The sequence below is a fragment of the Drosophila nasuta genome, chromosome 2L, assembly GCF_023558535.2.
Source record: "Drosophila nasuta strain 15112-1781.00 chromosome 2L, ASM2355853v1, whole genome shotgun sequence".
NCBI lineage: Eukaryota > Metazoa > Arthropoda > Insecta > Diptera > Drosophilidae > Drosophila > Drosophila nasuta.
In genome coordinates, this window is record NC_083455.1 from 20615949 (window position 1) to 20635979 (window position 20031).

At 42.6% G+C, this 20031-nt stretch overlaps 1 protein-coding gene across 1 annotated transcript; it reads right to left on the minus strand.

Moving 5' to 3' along the window:
• Nucleotides 1-13758: 13758 nt before the first annotated feature.
• LOC132798254 (protein odd-skipped) lies at nt 13759-16691 on the minus strand. Its single transcript, XM_060810042.1, has 2 exons — nt 15979-16691; nt 13759-15864 (listed from the first exon to the last, which is right to left on the minus strand). The coding sequence occupies exons 1-2, from the start codon at nt 16049-16051 to the stop codon at nt 14717-14719; spliced, it is 1221 nt and encodes a 406-aa protein (XP_060666025.1). The 5' UTR covers nt 16052-16691; the 3' UTR covers nt 13759-14716.
• Nucleotides 16692-20031: the final 3340 nt, after the last annotated feature.

A 20031-nucleotide genomic window follows, 5' to 3' on the forward strand; every position in this document is an offset into this window, starting at 1 on the left:
CTGCAGACTGAGACTCTTCTCTATATAAAATGCCGTCCATCTCTTCTGAGCAGGGGCAGGAACATCGGCAGCGATGCGGCAGCCGCATCGTCATCATCAGTTAAATGAAATGATTGAAGCTGAATTGAAGTCTTTAGTCAGCGCAACACGCAAGCCAACAATTGGCTGCAAGAAAGATGAGCGGTGTGGCATAAAGAGCGGGGTGTGGGGAACAGTGGACGCCACTGATAAGCTGTCAATGGCAACCATTGGCTGGTCTGTGTTCTGGTCAGTGATCCGTGGCTGGCAGTCGCTTCATTAATCACAACATGATGCAAATTTCTTTGGAAGCCGCTGCAACGGACTTCTCCGCAATTTGCATACCCTAAATTGCGCATACGCCGCGTTGACCTCGCATTTTGCATACGTTGATAATATGCAATATCACTAATTTATTTGCTGGCTGGCCAACAGAGAACAGCACTGAGAACAGAGAGCAAAAGCCATGCTGTGTGGCTGTCGTTGGTCCATTTGGTTGTCTGAGCAAGCTCATCGGACTTCTTCCTCCCCCCAAAAAAAATATATTGAGAGCTCGACTTGCGACTCCATATCGATTATGTGAGCTTCAACTTCGACTCTGACTTCGACTCTGACTCCGACTCCGACTCAGAGTTGAGCTGTTGCTGTGGCTGCTGCTTGCTGGAATGTGCAACGTCATTATTTTTATGATTGTTCAGGTATTCAAAATGCTCTCGGTGCTTTATGAACTCCGATCGCTTTGCTTTGCTTTGCTGACTCGCTCGCAGCCCTGCTCCATCGACTATACAATATTTTCTTTAGTCAATCGAAGTTGTCGATGTGACTTTTATATGCCACTCAAAGCGCTGCCTGTTGCTGTTATTGTTGTTGTTGTTGTTGTTGTCTATCAGCGGTGCGGGTGTTAAAGACCACTGAAGACAATTGTTATTTTTAATATCATTGTTGGCACATTGCTGTTGCCGATGTTGCTGTTGCTGTTGCCGTTGTTGAGAGCATTCACTGTAAAACTCATACAACATCAACATCAACATATCGCACAACACTCAGTCATACTTGGACACCAACTCCAACTCCGTCTCCATCTCCATTTGCCTCTCTCACTGTGACTCGAAGTCTGGCGATTGTTATTGTAAGCCATGTCTAGTGATATGATTTCATATTGTGCTTTGCAGCTTTTTTAGCCTTTCAGAGGAGGCCGCCGACGCCGCAGTCGCCGCCAACGTTGAGCCCTTGCTATCCAATCGAAAACCAATCGCCCCTCCAATCCGCTGCCATTCGTTGCGAAGCCAAAGAGCAGTCAACGAAGTGCAGAAGTGCTTGGGGGTTCAACATATGAGAAAATAATTGAAATGACCTTAATAATATTGAAACTTATGAGCAAAAAGTTGCAGCCAAATATTCTCAGCTGTTGAGGACTACTTTTTTTGATTATCAAGAAAATAAATAGAATTTAATAGATATGATTTTGCCATATCAAATTGTTTCCGACTGCTTAGAAATTGTAAAATAATATTGTTATTCATAAAATATTTGAATTGCCAGAAAATTCTGATTTCAATTTATTGTAGGTTTTTTCAAATTCACTTGTTGCTTAATCCTCTTACTCAAATCGAAGCACATTAAAATGTACAGAAATACAAAAATGTTAAATTCAAATAAAATACATTTAATGTTTGGCTTTCAATAGAGAATTCTATAAACTCGACCTTTCAACAGACTCGTGATCATCTGGGCCTGTCTGGGTGGTTGTCCTATCAGTTTGATCGAGAAAACGCGTTAAATTTGTCAACTAATCGTCGTCACTTCATTGTGGCAACCATTAAGTATCGAACGGATCGTAAAATCTAAACAAAATGCGCATGCGAGTGAAGTAAATTCATTTATATCATATTATATACAGCTTTACACAGGTTGTTATCGGGGGGATAAAACAAAAGCTTAGATCGCATATGCAAATTAGGTACTCAATTTGAAGACCACCCAACAAAATCATCACAAAGCTAAAAGCAATTTGCATTTGCATCATATCGAATTGAATTGAATCGAATCGATTCGAATTGAATTGGAATTAAATTCGAATTGATTTAAATAGAAGAAGAAACCCGTTGATGATACTCAATTTTCGCTCGGTGTTTAATTAATTGTTTGTTGATTTAGTTGATCATTGAAAAACGCCTCCGTCGTTGTCGTTGTCGTTGTTATTTTATTTTTATGTGAGGCAAACGCATAAAAATCGCTGAAATTCAGTAATCAACAAAAATTTAGACATTCTGTCGCTCCACACTCGAACTGATAAAACCGGAGGAGTCACTGCAACTCAGACATTCAGACAGGCAATGAAACTGCCCACACAGACGACACAAAGTGGCAAGATACAGAGGCAGATGAGGATGATCACTAAGACGACGATGATGATGATGATGATGCTGGTTAGGTCTGTAAGTTAAACCCCCCGCACTACAAACTCCAACCCCTATGCCTATCCCCTTGTTGACCGCAGCCACAATTATCAAGTGTGAAAACCAGCGAATAACAAATTAAGCGAGTGATACGAGCGACTTGAAGTCGAGTCTCGAAAATGTATTGAATGTGTATGGATGAAGCACCACACAGAGAGTGCAGAGATCCAGGCAAACAGAAAGAGAAACAGACAGAGAAGGAAAGAGAGAGCAGCACTCGTATTCCGATATCAGTTTTATGGGTGGCCCACATGTCGAGGGCCATAAAGTAGAAAATTATCACCTTTTAAATTGAAGAATCCAAACAAATTGAAACGGATATCGTGTTTAAGTGCTATCGACATCACTTCTATTAGCCACAGGCAGAGACGGTTGCCAGTTGCCAGTTGCCTGTGGCTGGTGACATCCAATCCAGGCCGGGCGACATGGTTACATGAGTCTCCTTAACAGCACTAACCCTGCCATCTGCCCCTCCCCCCACCCCTCTAGCTTGACGACTCCTTCAAGCCAATTAAAAGAGGAAAGGAAAGGAAAAAGGAAGAAGTGAAAAACCGCATCGAAATGCGTGGGTTTGAACTTGCATCGTGATCGGCTTCGGGTTCCCAATGGAAGCCTGGCCCATTAGCCAAAAGGTGTAGGCTGTATCTCTGCTGTTATTCAAGTGTAGCTGTGTGTGTGTGTGTGTGTGTGTTGGCTAAGCATCAAATTCGCAGCAGGATGCGTTTGCTATTTGATTTGCTGGACAGTTGGACACTTGCTGCAGTTGGCAATTATGCTGCATTACTTGCACAGTTGACAGTTTTGTGACTTGGCCATTGATATCTTTGGTGGCTCTGGGCCTAATTGAACTACCTACCACCTGCCCGACCATGTCATATGCATAGTTGCCAGCCGACTCAGCAGCAGCAGCAACTGCAGCAGCGGTTCAGGGCTCAACCTCCTCGCTCGCTCGATCAGTGATCAACAGCAGCAGCGACTGAGACCCGTGACCATGGGTCGTCGGGGCAGGGCAAAGCAGGCAGACTGCTGCAGATCGAGGTCTGAGTTGAATCCCCCCAGTGTGTCCAGTGTCCAGTGTCCATGCCCGCCATAAATGCGCTGCGCACTCCGTGGGAAATGGCGTGTGCCCTCGAGGCGTGTGCCGACCAATTTGACTCCTCGCGAACTGGAAAAATACGAAGGTAATAATTCACAAAAAAAATATTTGTAGAAACTTGCATGGGAACAATCGCGTTGGACGTTGATTTCTCGAAAAGCGTTCGCTCGGCTGGCTGACTTGCAACAGCGTCTCTCTCTCTCCTCTCCTCTACTCTCTTCTCGACTCCACTTCTCTTCTTGCCACTTCAGTCTATGCCATGCCACGGCACTCCATTCCACAGCAACTTCATGTAAGACTCGCTCTGGACATGATTTTCAGCCTGTCTGTCGCTCTCTGTATGTGTGTGTGTGTGTGCGAGGTGGCTGCTCATTTTATCGGGCCAGGGCTGCATCAGCTGCAACCGCTGACCGAAGGTGGAGTCAGCTTTTTGGGGCGTGTGCAAAATACAGGAATATTTCTTCCTTACACCGAACATTTCAACTCTACAACAGAGAGCGAAAGTTATATTTATTTATAAATTATTTAGTAATCTTATTCAGTCTCATTTAAACAATATATCACATATTTTTATTTGCATTTCCATTTGGATTATTTTTGCATTATTTAATTGAAATATTTTTATTTAGTCGTATAATAAACTTTAGGTATTTTTAAATACTTTACTTTTATGCAATATTTTTATGTTTATTTTCCACACTCAATATTCATTTTTGGATTTATTCCATATATTTATTGCGTTTTTAGTGCATTTCAATTTGAATATTAAAAATATTACATTTTATTTGAGCTTTAAATGTTCGTAATAAAATTTTGGGAATTCTATGTTTACTTTGTTAATAAATTACATTTTTATGGCCATCATTATTTTTATACAGCATTTTGAAGTTGCATTTATTTATTTTTCAAATTTTTGCGCCTTTAATTATTTTATTTAATAATTTCTTGGTATTTCATCATGTGCTGTTTGGGCCCTGCTGCTGATGCCTAAAGCTTTTTGCAGGGGCCACTTGACTTGACTACCAAAAAGCAAAAGCTCATTGCCAAACCGCCGCGTGCAACACGCCCCCGTTTATGTCCCGAAACAGTACGCCCCCTGTCTACCCCTGCCGGCCCCCCTGCCGGCCCCCCGTTGGCCCTCTCTTCTCTCTCTCAATCCTCACTCAGCCACTGACTAAGTGCGAATCTGTGGCGCAATCAGTTGCCAAGTTTCGACAGCGACTGCGCAGCTGACTGCGACTGCGACTGCGACAGCGAATGGCATAGTTTCTGAATTTATTTCGCCAGACTAAACGACAGACGATTTGACTGTCGAAGAGTCTGAGGGAACGAGCAGTCGGGTCACGTCTACTGGAGCTGCTGAAGCTGCTGCCGCTGCTGAGGCAGGCTGCTGCTGCTGCTGATGATGATGATGGCGGTTTGCTGCCACAGTTGCCAGTTTGCCAGTTGCTGTGGCTGCCACAGTTGCTGCCACGGCTGCCGTTAAAGAAGGCGAGTAGGTGGATCGTACGTTTGCTTACTAACTGCCGTGGTCAAAATGTTTATCAACTTTAATATTAAATTGTATGCCAGGCCAAGCCAGGCTAAGCCGAGCCGAGCGCAGCACTCTGACCGGTCGAGGCTGCTGACCATAAAGCACACCGGCTGCCCCTTTGCTCTGGCCTCACCCCCTCTGCTGCTGCTCCTCTATGCGGTTTCGTGTCGCTGCCACAACTGGCTGCCAACCGCACCGCCCGCAATTGCCGGGCAATCAAATGTATTGTGGCCTGTCCAGCCGGTCCACCTCCACACCGTGCCCCGCCCCTCCAGCTGCAGCTCCAGCTCCAGCTCTGCTGCTTTGACTTTGCGGTTGTGGCAAGCGAGCTCCGCGTGCAGCTTTCGTGCTGCACATGGCCGGCGGCCAAATTTGTCGCACGTTGAGTATTTTTAAACCATGAGAAAATCCTTTGGCGCTAATAGCCCGAATTCCTTGTGCTTAACATAAAAAATCGCCTCATGCTGCAGTGCATCATGCAACATGGACTTGCTTTTGCTTGAAATTAGCTCTGGCAAGGGGCAATTGCATGTGTGTTGCATGAGTTCCATGTATTCTGTTGTACTTTTGTTGAGTTCCAAGTTTTATTGCCATTTGCTGTTGCTGTTGTTCTCATAATCATGTGAAAATGGACAACGGTTCTAAGCTGAATGCAAAAGTCTTTTACATATGCTTGCTTGTCAAGCAGCTGGGGATCTGTTTAGGGGATAACTGCAGCGTCTTCGGACTATGTATGATTTCCCCATCCTAGTTTTCATGTGGTGTCTAACTAATTTATGCATTAAATCGCTGCTGCTAAATGCCGTGGGGCATTCACAACAGGCGTTGTGGCAAGTTAGTTGCGTATGCTGCTCTGAGCAAAAGGTGTTTGCTGGCATCATTGTCTGATATCCTCAGATAGAATCGTAGAGAAAGTACTAGTGTGGCGTAGGCCTGGGAAAGTTGACGGTCATAACGATTACTTCCTTATTAAGTTCATCTTGTGAACTCTTCTTTTGATTTGGTACACTTAATGCTTTGTATACTTTACTATTTTTAATACTGCACGATATAACAATAAACGTTTGTGAGTGAAAAGCTATCTGTGTGTTACAAGTAATTCGTGACTGATTTGTATATTTGTATAGTCCTATTTTAATTAGTAGTAATTTTCTCTATAAAATCTTACTACTGCATTTATTCTACACTTTATCTAATTACTATGTGCATTACTTAAATAAATATTTACAAACAAAGTTCTCCCTAACAACATTCAACTTGGACTTTAAAGTAATTGAAGCAAACAAATGTCCGTTAAAATTAAGTGGACTTACCAGATGCGTGGCATCATTCATTTGATTGGCTTTTGATTTGCTTTGAATTTCGCTGGCAATGCAAAATACGAAAATCTCTCTAACACCGAGCTTAACACTCAATTTGGCAAAATTCTCACAAAAATCTACCCAAGGTGTTTTGCTGATAATTAGCATACGATAATGATCGAATAGCCGCGCAACTCACTGACGATGATAATGATGGCGATGATGAGCAGGCTAAAACTGACGGCGACACACAGAAGTGCACAGACAAATGCCAGAATTGTTGTTAACAAATTAACGTAGAAAGCGCAACGAACTCACAAACAAAAAATAAAACCTGTGTACCCCTCCAATCCCCAAACCCGTGTCCCATAGGCAGCCAAAGGCGACACAGCGGGAATGACGTCGGCACCGTCACCCACCCAAAAAGCCAAAATGCCAAACGCTGTCGATCCGACTGATGACGCTGACGTTGATGTCGGGGGACACCCCGGTGAGAAGAACCAGAACGAGACACCCCATCCCCATTCCAATTCCAACCCAGACCCCATGCCCAGTTCCCGGTTCCCAGTTCCCAGTTCCCAGTTCCCAGTTCTCAGTTCGAGGTTCCAAGTTCGAGATTCGTCTTCGAGTGCATGTCAGAGGCTTGTAAACGTGAATAAACATAATTTGTAGGCACGTACTGCAACTAACGCCAACGCCAATGAACATCGACTTGGAGTAGGAGACTGGTTAGGGGAGGGAAGAAGAAGAAATGCGTGGGGGAAAGGGGCATGTGAGGGTGATGGGCACACACTACAGACATATGTAAATGTCGGGGCGTTAAATCGGTGCATAGAAGATGCTGCTAAGCTAGAGTTACACTGCAACAAAAACTATCCGAATTTCCGGTCAGAGGAGGAAGCTTAAATTATAAATTCTTTTAATAAAAAAAAAATAAAAAATATGTTTTCAAAATATTTAAAATTAACTTATAAAAACAAACTTTAATACACATTTAATGAAACACAAATTTGAGTATAAACTGGTTGGAAATAAATATAAAAGTTAAATAATTTGGTTGTTGATTAGGACAATTTTAAATTGAATATGTTAATTTAATCGTATGAATTAATTTACTACACCTGTTGATAGCAGCTAGCTCAAGCTGTTATTTTTCTAGAGTGCATAAGAATAAGTGGATGGGGAAGGTGGGGAGTAACCTGATGTACTACACCCAAACACCGCTAACCGTTTATGGGTATGAAATATCGTTTGGCTTAGCGCATGATCATTGTTCGGCAAAAACCTCAAGACCTAAGACGACGGCCTGAGACCCGGACTCTTACCCGGACCCGGCATCTCTTGCTCTCTCACACTCGCACAGAGCATGTGAACACCGTGCTGCTGCTGTTGTTGTTGTTGTTGTTGTTGTAGGTGTGCTGTGAGGCTGTGAGCTGAAAAGAAAGATTCACATTCTTATGATTAATGATCGGCAGGCATTGGCTTGGCCATTGGCATTGGGCCCAAGGAATTTCAACATAACTACTTTGTGCCCAGATACAAATCGTTATTACACATTAAATGTTCCCAGTGAGTGGTTAATCAACAGCGCGCGAATGGACTGAGAGTGAAGGAGGGAGTTAGGGGGCAAGGGGTTTTTGTCAGGGTCAGTTACGGTGCGCGGGTGTTTTGGTTGCTTTTCAACTGCTGAGCGAGAGCCAGCGTGTAAATCAATTGAAAATAATTTGTTACTTTTAATAATAAGTGAAAGAAGCTGTGCCGCAGACATGAAACCGCTTGGAGCGTGGGCCCAGCAGGTTGGCAAGGAGTGGGGAAGGAAGAAGAAGTAGGGGAGAACGGGGCTGAGCAAGCACAGCTTGTAATTGATCATGTGTTGTGTGTCTGAATGTGTGTAGGAGATGCCAACAAATAAACACAAAACACACACAGCGAGTGAGCAGCGAGTGCAAGCAGACACTCTGGAAACTCTGGAAACCCTGGGATCACAACTCTCGATACTATGGTATGGAGACTGTTGAGCCATAATCGATGAAATCAATCGATCATGAGAGCAAAGAGCAGAGACACCAGATCCATAGCGCATTGCCATTGCCATTTCCCATTGTTTTCACTTTTTGTTACTCTCGAGTTTGACTGATGAGAGGATGCGTCTGCGGTGGGTCCACATGAATCATATTCTCCGTTCACAATTCTTATTTATTTTTGATGCGAGTTAAGCTTTGGCTGGCTGGCTGGCTGGCTGGCTGGCAGCTTTTGGCTTTTGGTAGGAAGCGCCACATGTCGTCGCCATGGACTCAGTTCCTTGTAATCCGGCAAACAAATGAATAAATTTTGTGTTTATTGTTCGATTCATGATTGTCTCGATTTTCTCTGTTGATTCTCACTCACTCTTATAATGTCTTATTTATATCGGATTATTGCTATCACACCATTTTCAAGTGTGCCCAGCTCAAAAGTGACCACCATCAGCGTCAGGCGTCAACGCCAACGGGCGCATTAAAATGTCAAAGAACAGAGAATGGGAATAAAAATATAAAAAAAAACACCAAACAGAGATCACAAAATAAAAGAGAAATACACACACACCTATAGTCATACACTCACTAAAGACACAAGTGAAAAGCGATACAAACAAAAGAGTTGTTGCCTCAAGACAGCAAAACTAAAGACTCGATCTATACACTGAGAAAGACTCCTCCTCCTCCTTCTTCTCCTATCTCACTCTCCTGATCCCAATGCCAGTTGCAGTCGAAGTCAAAGCCAGGCTTGACCATGGACGATGAGGCTGGTACTAAGTCTGGACCTCGGTTTCATCTTTATCGCTGCTTGTTTTTGTCTTTTGCTGGACCACAACAACAACAGACAAATGGACAGACAGACAATCAACAGACAGAGACATAGAACGCCTTGGGGACAAGGTGCGGGTCCCTCGTTCTCATTCTCATTCTGATTCTCATTCCTCGTTCTCGACTGGGTAATTCAATTAAGTTCTCAATAAGTGCTTGGCTTACACACGATACGACTAGTATTAGAGGGTAGGGGAAGTGGAGAGGGGAAGAAGAGACCTCCCTAGTTAGTTTACAATAAAATTGATCGCTCTGTTAGCTGCAACGTTTTCGGGTTACAAATTTCAAGCAACCAACCAAAAAAAAAACTGATTTGTGCCTGGTGATAAATTCAGCAACTAATTGACAGTCCCTTGTCCAGGGTATCTCTCACTCTCTGTGGCCCTCTCGGGTTTAGGTCTAGGTGTCAATTAATGCCCCGACGCACTGATTGAGACCTGGCGATAAGGTGCCACGCATAGCGATTAAATTGTTAGACCAATTCGAATTGTATTGTCCGGACCCCAAGTAAGTTATATTTAAAACACCTTTTTAGGCAAAACAAAAGTGTCAAAATGGCAGATAGATACCAGGATTGGTACCGTGATTGGGACAGCGGCTGGGATACTGGTCTTCTGATTGCTATAGAGATCGGTTACACAGCCGGAGCCGCAATAAAATGCAAACGTAGAACACCCAGCGCGACATTGAAGAACAGTAACTGTGTCACAATCGCTTACCCAAACACTGAGTTACAGATACTTTTCACAAGTATCTCACCCTACGTATCTCTAGCCTTTGTGTGTGTGAATGTGTGGGGCTTGTCTGCTAAGTAAGAACGCGTGTAATGCAATTAGGGAATGACAACAATGTCGTCGTGTGACATGTGCAACTACCGTGTGGAAATGTGGAAATCTCAACCAATTATAAAGTGCATCTCAAAGAGGGGAAGGAGTTAGTTCATAGAAAACCAACTCTCCAAAAAGAAGGGTTACTTGAATCGCAAGCATTAAATTAACTGTTTCATTTTATTACCTAGAGAAAATTGAGAAATTTGTTGAAAATATTTAAAATAATAGTATTACCTAGAGAAAATTTAGAAATTTATTGAAAAATATTTTAAATAATTTCATTGTTTTGTTATATATATTTGATATTTATTTTGTACAATATTTATTAACATTTATGTATTTTCAGCTGCTGAAATGCGTTTAAAGGTAAGTTCTTTTTGTATTGTTTTCCTCATTGAATCTTCAAAATTGCTTGTGACAACATGTTACTTAGTTTTAGGTTTTATTGAATAGACTTCTCAACGCTTTTGTTGTTTAATTATATTCAATGGCAATAGTTACAAGTTATAATAATGAAAATATGAAAATATGATTGCACAAACGAAATTACTAGTGGCCAAATGCCTTAATTTTAAAATATTAAAAAATAATTTAATTTTACATAAATAATTGGGGTAACAATTCACAGAATTGCACAATTGAACCAAGTTTGAGTGCTAAAGAGTTGAGAGTAATTAATAATAGGTTATAAGAGTTGGGGTAATAGAGCCGAAGCCTCAGGTTCAGACTGGGGCTGGGGCTAAGACTGGTGCCGCCACATGACATGAGACAGCGACAAGCGGCAAGTGGCAAGTGGCATCTGTTGTGCGGTTGTCATTGCAAAAGGCGTCGGCTGATCAAATAGCGAGTACTCTACGAGCTGACAGCGTAGACAATCTACAATTACCGGAGACAAGTTTTGGGCTTGGCCCACTTGAGCAACAAGTTGAGTTTGAGGCTGAAGTTAAGGCTGATGCCGAAGTCGATGCCGAAGCTAAAAAACACTGAAACACTGAGGAGGAATGCTGTCATCATAATCATCTATCTTGCCATCTCTCCCGCTCTCTTGATGTTGGCTCGTGATTGTGATCATGGACAACTAGTTGAGTCACAGCACTTGTAGCACACAACACACAACATACAACACAAGCGGTGGCTGTCAACGTGCCACAGCTGAAAATGGCGTCCATTTCTAATGCGCTCTCTTCTATCTCTATCTCTCCCTCAATGCTGCTGGTGACAATGATGATGATGATGGTGTCGCATTATTGAATGGCGGCAAATCGATTTGCAACGTTTTAATTGCCGCACAAATTGAGAGAGAGCCAAGAGGCAACTTCATTTGCTGCAACCAAACAACAAAGGCTGGGTGGTCCTCCGAGCAAGGCCACTTGGAGTGCGAAACGTGCCCCGGAACTGGTCAATTGTTTCTAGCCAAGCCTAAATGCACGTACTACAAGTACACTTGGCAGTGCCAAGTTGCTGCGATGCATCGATGTCGATGTCATTAAACTACAACCCCTGGGGATAGGCCAGAGGCATCGAGGGGTGCTTCTGCTCTAACTAACTGACGGACTGACTGGCTGACTGACTGTTTTGGGCTGCTGGGCAGCAAATGGCTCACTTTTGGCAGACGTTGGCCAATGGCCTGCTGCTTAATCAGGGACAAGAGTGAAGAGAGAAGAGGGAAGGACAGGGAGCAGCAATAGCAACAAGATGCAGATGCCACCCTAGTTGCGGAACCGATGCGTTTAATTGTGGCCTAAAAACGACACAGAGACAAAACCCCGTTGGCAGTGCGAGAGCAAAAGGCGACAATATATCCATCACACGGACAGACAAAACAAACACACACACACAGGATAATTCTGACTGAGAGTTATCCTTGTCAGTCTATCTGTCTGTCTGGCTGTCCTTCTGCTTGGCCCGCCCGCTGTGACTTTCACAAAATATTTTGGTTGTACGCAGTGCGGATTCGTGCAATTATGGGCCTGTTTGTGGACAATGTGTGTCGAATGCGACATGTACCTTGCCACAGTTTGCATCCTTCGGCCACAATGCCCAGCAACACAACACATCCTGTGGCGAGCTGTTGCCAAAACAGACCCAAGCCCAAGCCCTACGTAGATCGTAGAGTGTGTGTGCAACAAGTTCTTTGGTTGACCAGCAGATAAGACCGAGATCTCGCACTGCATGGCTGGCCAACCCACTGGCCAACAGATCCACAGGCTATCAGCTCAGCACAGATTGAGGATCTCTCTCTCTCTCGTACTCTATCTGGCAGGCGTGGCAGGAGGGCGCATCCTGGTTACTTTTTCTGCCACCTAGGACGCCACAGCTGATGCATACTGCAATGTAGACGTCAATGCCTCACTTTCTTGCTGCAATACCATTCCATTTTGCATTCGACAGTTGACAGTTGACTGTCGAGAGCATTTTACTTGGCCCAAAATCAATTGTACATGGCCATAATGGCAGTGTCATCGATGGATATACGAGTCTATATGAAGAAAATTGAGCTGGCAGCTGGACCAATCAGCCCAAGAACGAAGACCTGCCACTTCATGTGGCATGCGGGCAAAAACTACCCTTACTATCACAACAGTACACAGGCGAACCTCAACCTCAATTAAAAGAATAGATCGCAATCTTGGCTTTATATTTGTACCATATATATATGGAAGACAGTTCCTAGTACTGCGCGTGCTAATGGCTAAGCAATGGTCAAAATAGTTTCCTTAGTTGATCCAGAAATGGCACCCAAAGTGCAAACAATAGACAATTGTCTCAATATTGCCATTTGGCACGTTCCTAACCACTGTGCCAATGCGACTCCCAACGTCTTCTTGAGAACCCACAACCTACAGCAATTCAGCATTCAGACCACACCCCAAACAGAAAACCAAAAACAAACGCAACATAAACAAAACTTTCCGAATGAACATTCAATTTGAGAGTTTCCATAAATTCGACATTGCGACAGTTTTAAATATGAACGAGTTGCCTTTTAGAGAGCATCGGATGCTCTTAATTGGAATGTTGAAAATTAATAGAAACATCTAAAATATGAAACGATTTGAGTTATGCATAACATGTCCAATATCTTTTTTGACAGCATTTTTTCGTCTCGAAACAATATTGCAAAATTTATGGAAAAGTTTCATTGCTTTAAAGTAGTAGGCTATTAAATCCGTACTTTGTTGCGCCGGGTATATGGAATTTGTTGTTGGCGATAAGACCAAATTATTAATAGCCAACTGGGGAAATATTTAGAAATATAAAGTTTTTTTTAGATTTTGCTTTTATAAAGGAAGTCATTAATCAAATTCAGAAATTGAACAATCTTTATAAAAAAAATGTGTACTTTATTCTTAAACTCAAGAATTTCTAGTTCATGACATTATACGTATGTTAAATACATACTTTCTACTATACAGTTTTATAATGAAGAAAGATATTTAAATAAAGAATAGTTCCCAAAAGTATTATAGAGGTATTTGCGTTTTTCAAATTAAAATGAAGTCCACCTCTATTTTGATCATTTACAAGTTAAATTATCTTACAAATGTGTGGAACCCTTCCAAATATTAGACGTATTTCTAGCAATATTCACTTAGTATTTTTACTAGTCTCCATGACAAAGCCAAAATAAAAAAATGTTGGAGTAAAAACAATAAAATGAGTTTCAGTTTTAGCAATTGCTCGTTTATATTTATATATATGCACATATATATATACTATATTGCGATATCTTTCATTCTTTATCATATACATATACATATACTTAATTCTATACTATACACTTACTTATATACATGCATAACTACGATAATGAGATCGTTATGTCTTTGTGCTTAGTCAGCCTAAATACATACATATACATCGGTAGAGAACTTGTCTTTTATAATAATCGTAAAATTGTCATACTAAAAGGTTATAACACTTAACTAAAGTTAACGAATCGCTCGAACGATTGTTTGATTGGTTGATTGATTGATTTATTTTTATTGATTAACATAAACAAATAATACAGTCTTTGTATATAGTCCCGATTTTGGGTCTGAGGTTTATCTGGGAATTGGTATTGGTATATATATATTGGTTATAACGATTACAAACTGAAGAATCCGGCTAGCTATAGCTATAAGGTACATACGATTAGCATTTAAATAATTAACATAAATTATAATCTAAACTATAGTTTTACAGTTATCTTGTGGCTGAAGAAATCTCTCTATCTATTTTCTATTTTTTCGCTTTCACTCTCTTAATCTTCTCTTCTTGCTTGATATATTTTGGAATTGTTCGCAATACTTTTTACTGTTGTATTCTTTTTCTCTTTTGTTTCTACTTTGGCATTCATTACTTAGTTGTAGACACAATCGGATAGCTATATAAGATCGGTTATTATATAGCATCGATTGGGCTAGTTGTGTGACTCTTTGATCGTCCTTTCACTGGGGACTGTGGCGATCCCTCCTGGAGAACGCTGCTCTTGCTGCTGCTGCTGCTTTTGCTGCTGATTGCGACTCCAGGCCAGGCACTTCCCATGCCTGGCGGCGCTTGGCAGTCTGGAACTGGAATTGGAACTGGATGTGTGCATTTGGCATCCTGAACATAAAACCAATACATTTTGCATCCACTCCGCTTGCTCTATCTGCTCATGATCTCATCAATGGTGAAGCCCAACGCACGCTTGGGACGCTCCGGGGCAGCCGACGAGGACAGATCCACCGGACTGACCAACTGAGGAGCTGACGTTGTCTGTGGCGGTGATGTTGGCGTTGCCTGGGCAGCGGCTGCTGCACTCGTGGCCGATTCGCTGTGACTCTGCAGATGACTCTTGAGATTGGCGCGCTGATTGAAGCTGCGATGGCAGATGTTGCACTTGTGGGGTCCCTCCTCCAGATGGGTCACCTTGTGCACGGCCAGAGTGCGCGACTGGCAGAAACCTTTGCCGCAATCGTTGCACTTGAAGGGCTTCTCCTTGGAGTGAATGTAGCGATGGTCACGCAAATGATCCTGACGCCTGAACGCCTTGCCGCAGATATCACAGGAATAGGGACGCTCATCGGTGTGTGTGCGCTCATGGATGAGCAGATTGTACGATTTGGTGAACTGGCGATTGCAGTACTTGCAGATGAACTGCTTCTTGGGGCGACTGCTGCCACCGCTGCCGCCTGCCGCAGCAGCGACTGCTGCTCCTGCTGCACCGCTCAGCTGCAGTTTGGGTAGAACACCAAAGTGGCGAGCGGCTGCATGCAGATTGTGCAGTCCAGCGGGATAGGGGCGGACATGCGGATGGCCATGGGCTGGGGCATGAGCATGTGCCGCATGACCATGATGATGGCCATGGTGATGGGGATGCGCATGATGATGGTGATGTCCCTGTGCTGCGGCAGCTGCTGCCTGTTGTTGCTGCTGTTGCTGGTAAATGGCAGCATTGCGTATCCATTGATTCATCAGCAGCGCCTGCTGATGCACTGCAACAGGATCGGCATTGGCCCCAGCATAGACTGGATAGTGGCCATGTGGATGCTGTTGCTGTTGTTGCTGCTGCTGCTGCATCTGCAGCCACAGACGATGCTGCTGATGATGTTGCTGCTGTTGTTGTTGCTGCTGCTGTTGCTGTTGCTGATAGTGCGCCATGTGTCGCATGTGCAACTGTGTGGCCACCGACTCCTCTGCCGCGACACGTCGTGGCATTGGCTCCTCGGTGGGCGTGTGCGGTGGCGTCAACATTGGCGACAAGCTGCTTTCGCGCTCCTCCTTGATAACAATGAAATCCTCCTCGACAAAATCTAGTAAAAACAAATGAAATATTTATTAATTTTGGTTGCACATTTAAAGCATAGAGTTTTGCCGTCGGCAATTCGGCCGTTTGATTGTAATTTGTTGTTGTTGCTTATGCTTACCTTGTTCTCTGCTTATGTTAAGCTCGTCGTCCACGGTTATGTTGCTGATGGGCGAGGCCGAAGTTGAAGACATATTCCCTGCTTTTATTTTGTGTGTTTCTTTTGCTTTCTTAGCTTTTAGTTTTTGTTTAGCACTTTGATTTGGATCTTTTATTTTTCTGCACTGTCACTTGGCACTAAGCGTTTGTATAGTCTGATTATTTTTACGTCTTTTGTGCTTTGCTTTGCTATGTATGGTTGTAGTTGTAGTTGTAGCTATAGTTGTGTTACTGCGCTCTTCTCTTTGCTGCGACGTGCCCACGACAACGTCTCAACTCAAACTGAATTCTGTTTGCGTGCCACGCTCTCCGACTCAAACTCGTGAAAAGGCAAAACGACAATATGTGTGCGTTGCGTGTGTGTGTGTGTGTATGCTTATCTCTACTCTCTTCCTCTCTCGCTCTCTCACTCGATGTGTGTGTGTTGGTTGAGTGAAGTGACTTCTGCTGTGGCTGTTGCTGCTGCTGCTGTGGCTGCCGCTGCTGCTGCCGTTGCTGTAGCTGTGAGTAGCGCTCGTTAATAACTGAATGCAACTGCGGCGTCGTCGACCGGTTTTGAAGCGAACCAACAGCAGCAGCAGCAGCAGCAGCTGGCTTTGCATAGTTCTTTCCGTTGCCTGTAGTTGTTGTTGTTGCTGTTGTTGCTGTTGCTTTTGCTGTTGTTGTCGGGGTTGAATTTATTTGGAAATGGCAGATACGTACACGCCTACCTGCTGCCCTGCGAAGCGTTCGGATTGGTTGATTTCCACTCCCAACGGCTGCCGTATACAGTATCTGTTGTTGTTGCTGTTGCTGTTGTCGTCGTTCTTTTTTCAGTCTTTCGTTTATTCGGCTGTTGCTGTTGTTGTTGTCGCTGTTGTCTGCACTCTGCGCGCGTGTTCGGCAACACACAACGCGACAACAACAGCAACAACATGCACAGGGACTCCACTCGGCTCGGCTGACTTGGCCGGGCCTGGGCATCGTCTCTCGCTCTGGCAGTAAACAAGCGGAAACCGTTGGGCTGATGGTCGGACGCCGTTGTCGGCTGCCGTTGCTGCTGCTGCTGCCGATGCTGCCGTCGATGCTGCTGCTGCTGGCAGGCAGCCATCCAGACCATCAGACCCGCATCCCACCCAGGCGCATGCCCCGGCCAGCTGGGCCTGTGTGTCCTGCTCCTGCTGCTGCTCGTGCTGCTTTTTGCCTCGCCCCAGGATATTGTAATCTATTGTCCCTGTTGTTGCCCTTTTTGTCAGTGGATATATGTGTGTGTATGAGCTGTCAGTGTGTGCGTTTGTGCCTGATTCGTTTACATTTAAATTTTAATTTGCCATACAAATCAGAAATCACTTTTTTGACTGCCTCCCACGTTCTGCGTTGTCCCATTTACCATCTCCCATCTCTCCCATTTGCCTATCTACCCTGTTTTTCGCTTTACACTTTCAACGGAAAATTCAATTAGCCTCATCAAAGCAAAATGTTGTGAAAAGTCATTTTTCGGCGGGCGAATGAGGTGCTTCAATTTGTCATTTTCCATCACATCATTTATGATAATTTTACAAATGCTTTAATTTTACATAAAATGAATATGCATTGAAATTGAAATTTTAAGAAATTTTTATATTTTTCATAAATTCATAATTATTCATGAAGTCATGATTATAAATAGTAGTTTAGCAACGTTAGAATCTGGCTTCTCATTAACGATAAAACATATAAAAGTATATGTCAAAGAATCTGAAAATATTTCATATAATCAAAACTTCGTTTTCTGCAACATTCGTTTATTTATTGCCTAAACTATTATTCTGCTTTTCGCTATTATATGTTTTAAGCAATTTTCTTCAAGTGTAGCAATTTGCAATAGCAAGTTAATGCATTACAATAATTTCGCCCATTATATAATCACAATTCAGCATGAAATCGCAAATCTTTTTAGTTTAGCTATAAAATGATGGAAAATTGAATTGCTGATGATTTTCTCTACTGTACTCATTATTGCTATTACAGCTAAACGAGATAGTTCAAGCATCTTGTTTGTAGCATATCAAATTGAGAAACTCATTACTGGCAATTTTCTATGGGCAACGGAAGGTGTCATTTAGTTAAACTTATTAAAATAAAGCTACAAAATGAAGTATATAATTAAAAAAGAGTATTATTGAAATGAGTATTATTTTATTTTCCATTGTTAGAGCAGTAATAAAATCGGTAATCAAACTACACTTGCGTTCACCGTTTTTGAGTCGGTTATCGAAAAAGATTTCTTTTCTACGAATTGCAAAATAAGTTAAGCAAATTTCGCTGCTTATCAACGGGCGGTTAGTGCTCACTTTATAATGCCATTTTATGCCATAAAATGTATATGTGAAAGATAGGGTTAGGATTTACAATGTCGTGAAACGTGCTCTTTTGATTTGGCACTCAAGAACTTGTAGAAATAACTCTAGAAAAATGTAGGAAAAATATATTTAACGAAATACTTTTACTTCCGTTTAGGATCTATATATTTTTCTACAAATTTCATATGTTGCCGTTGGTTCTAGAGTTTCCCACAAGGATTAAATTGCTTGGCTGGTTTTACCGCACATTACCAAATCGACGGCTGTCATTTCATTAATTAAACATTTCCATTGTCCCTCAGGGTTTTACCCAAAAAAAAGCCGTGCAACGACTAAGACGGCAACTAACGACGGAGACTTGTTCGTTGTTGCCAGCTTACGGTGTTTTTGACTTTTAGCGGGGAAACTCAATGCAAAAGTCACAACCGTGCCGACGAAAGCCAATTACAAAATATTTACACAACAATTTTTCGTCAATTTTCCCAATTCTTTAAGACAACAACCAGCGAGCCAGTAAAGGGAAATAGGCAATGTCAACCGGCTAAATCAAATATCCTGGCCAAGAAATTTCCACGCGACGATTGTTTGTTGTTGCTGTTATTGTTGTTGTTGTTGGTTGTACTTAGTGTTCCGCTTTTGTGTCTTTGGTAGATGGCAGCTTTCTTGGCTGGTTTGGCAACCGACAACCGACAACCAGCAACCAGCAACTGTCGACGTGTTGACACTTGGCAAACAGTCGGCGAACTTTTTCATTTCAAAGTGGTTCCCATTGCCTTTCCGCTGCCCATTCCGAATCCACGCGCAGTAATTAACATCATGTCATAAGTGTACAAAAACAAATAAATAAATAAATAGATAAAAACACAAACAGAGTCAGTCAGTCAGACAGAGGGACAGACGGATTGTGGATGAGTCAGAGTGCGAGTGAGAGTGCGACACATGAAAGACACAGACCGAATATTTCCCAGCTTGCAACATACTCGAATATACTACCATATATGATATACGACAGCAACTGTCAACTTCCTGTCGACACATGCATAAAGGATTATAACTTGGCCACACATGTATTTGCATACAGCGAGAGCGAGAGAGAGCGCGACTTGCAATGCGGAAACGGAAACAGAAACAGTCTGTGCACTTAGCACAGCTCATAAAAAAGACTGTGAGACTGATCCTGGCCAAGGACCTAAACCTAGTCCTAGAATACTGCACCAATAAAGAAGTCATTGCTGTGCATTTAATTAGGCCATAAAACCATAAAAACCGTCAAGATCGCAGTGCTCGACATTAGTAGCTTCGACCTGGGCGGGTCTGTCTTTTGTATCGCACAAATTTGGAGCGTAAAAAATATAACAACGAGAGCAGCAAAAAACAAAATCATCATAAAACACTATGCCCAAGTATATTGACAACTTACTTGGACTACATCTCATCTCTTCTCTCTTTCTCTGTGATTTTTTGTTGGTCTTCTTTTTTTTCTGAGCCATAAAAATTTGTTTGCGCTTCGCAGAAGTAATGTGTCCCTTGGCCCCTGGCCTGACCTGGTTTTTAGCAATTTTTGTCATATTTTTTTGTGCTTCATTTATGTTTGTTTTGTTTTTTTTACATTTCGTCGAAAAAAATTAGATTTTTTAGTGCAAAGTCTGCATTGTCTGCACAGTTTTTCCACTGCAAGTCGCGGACCAAAAATG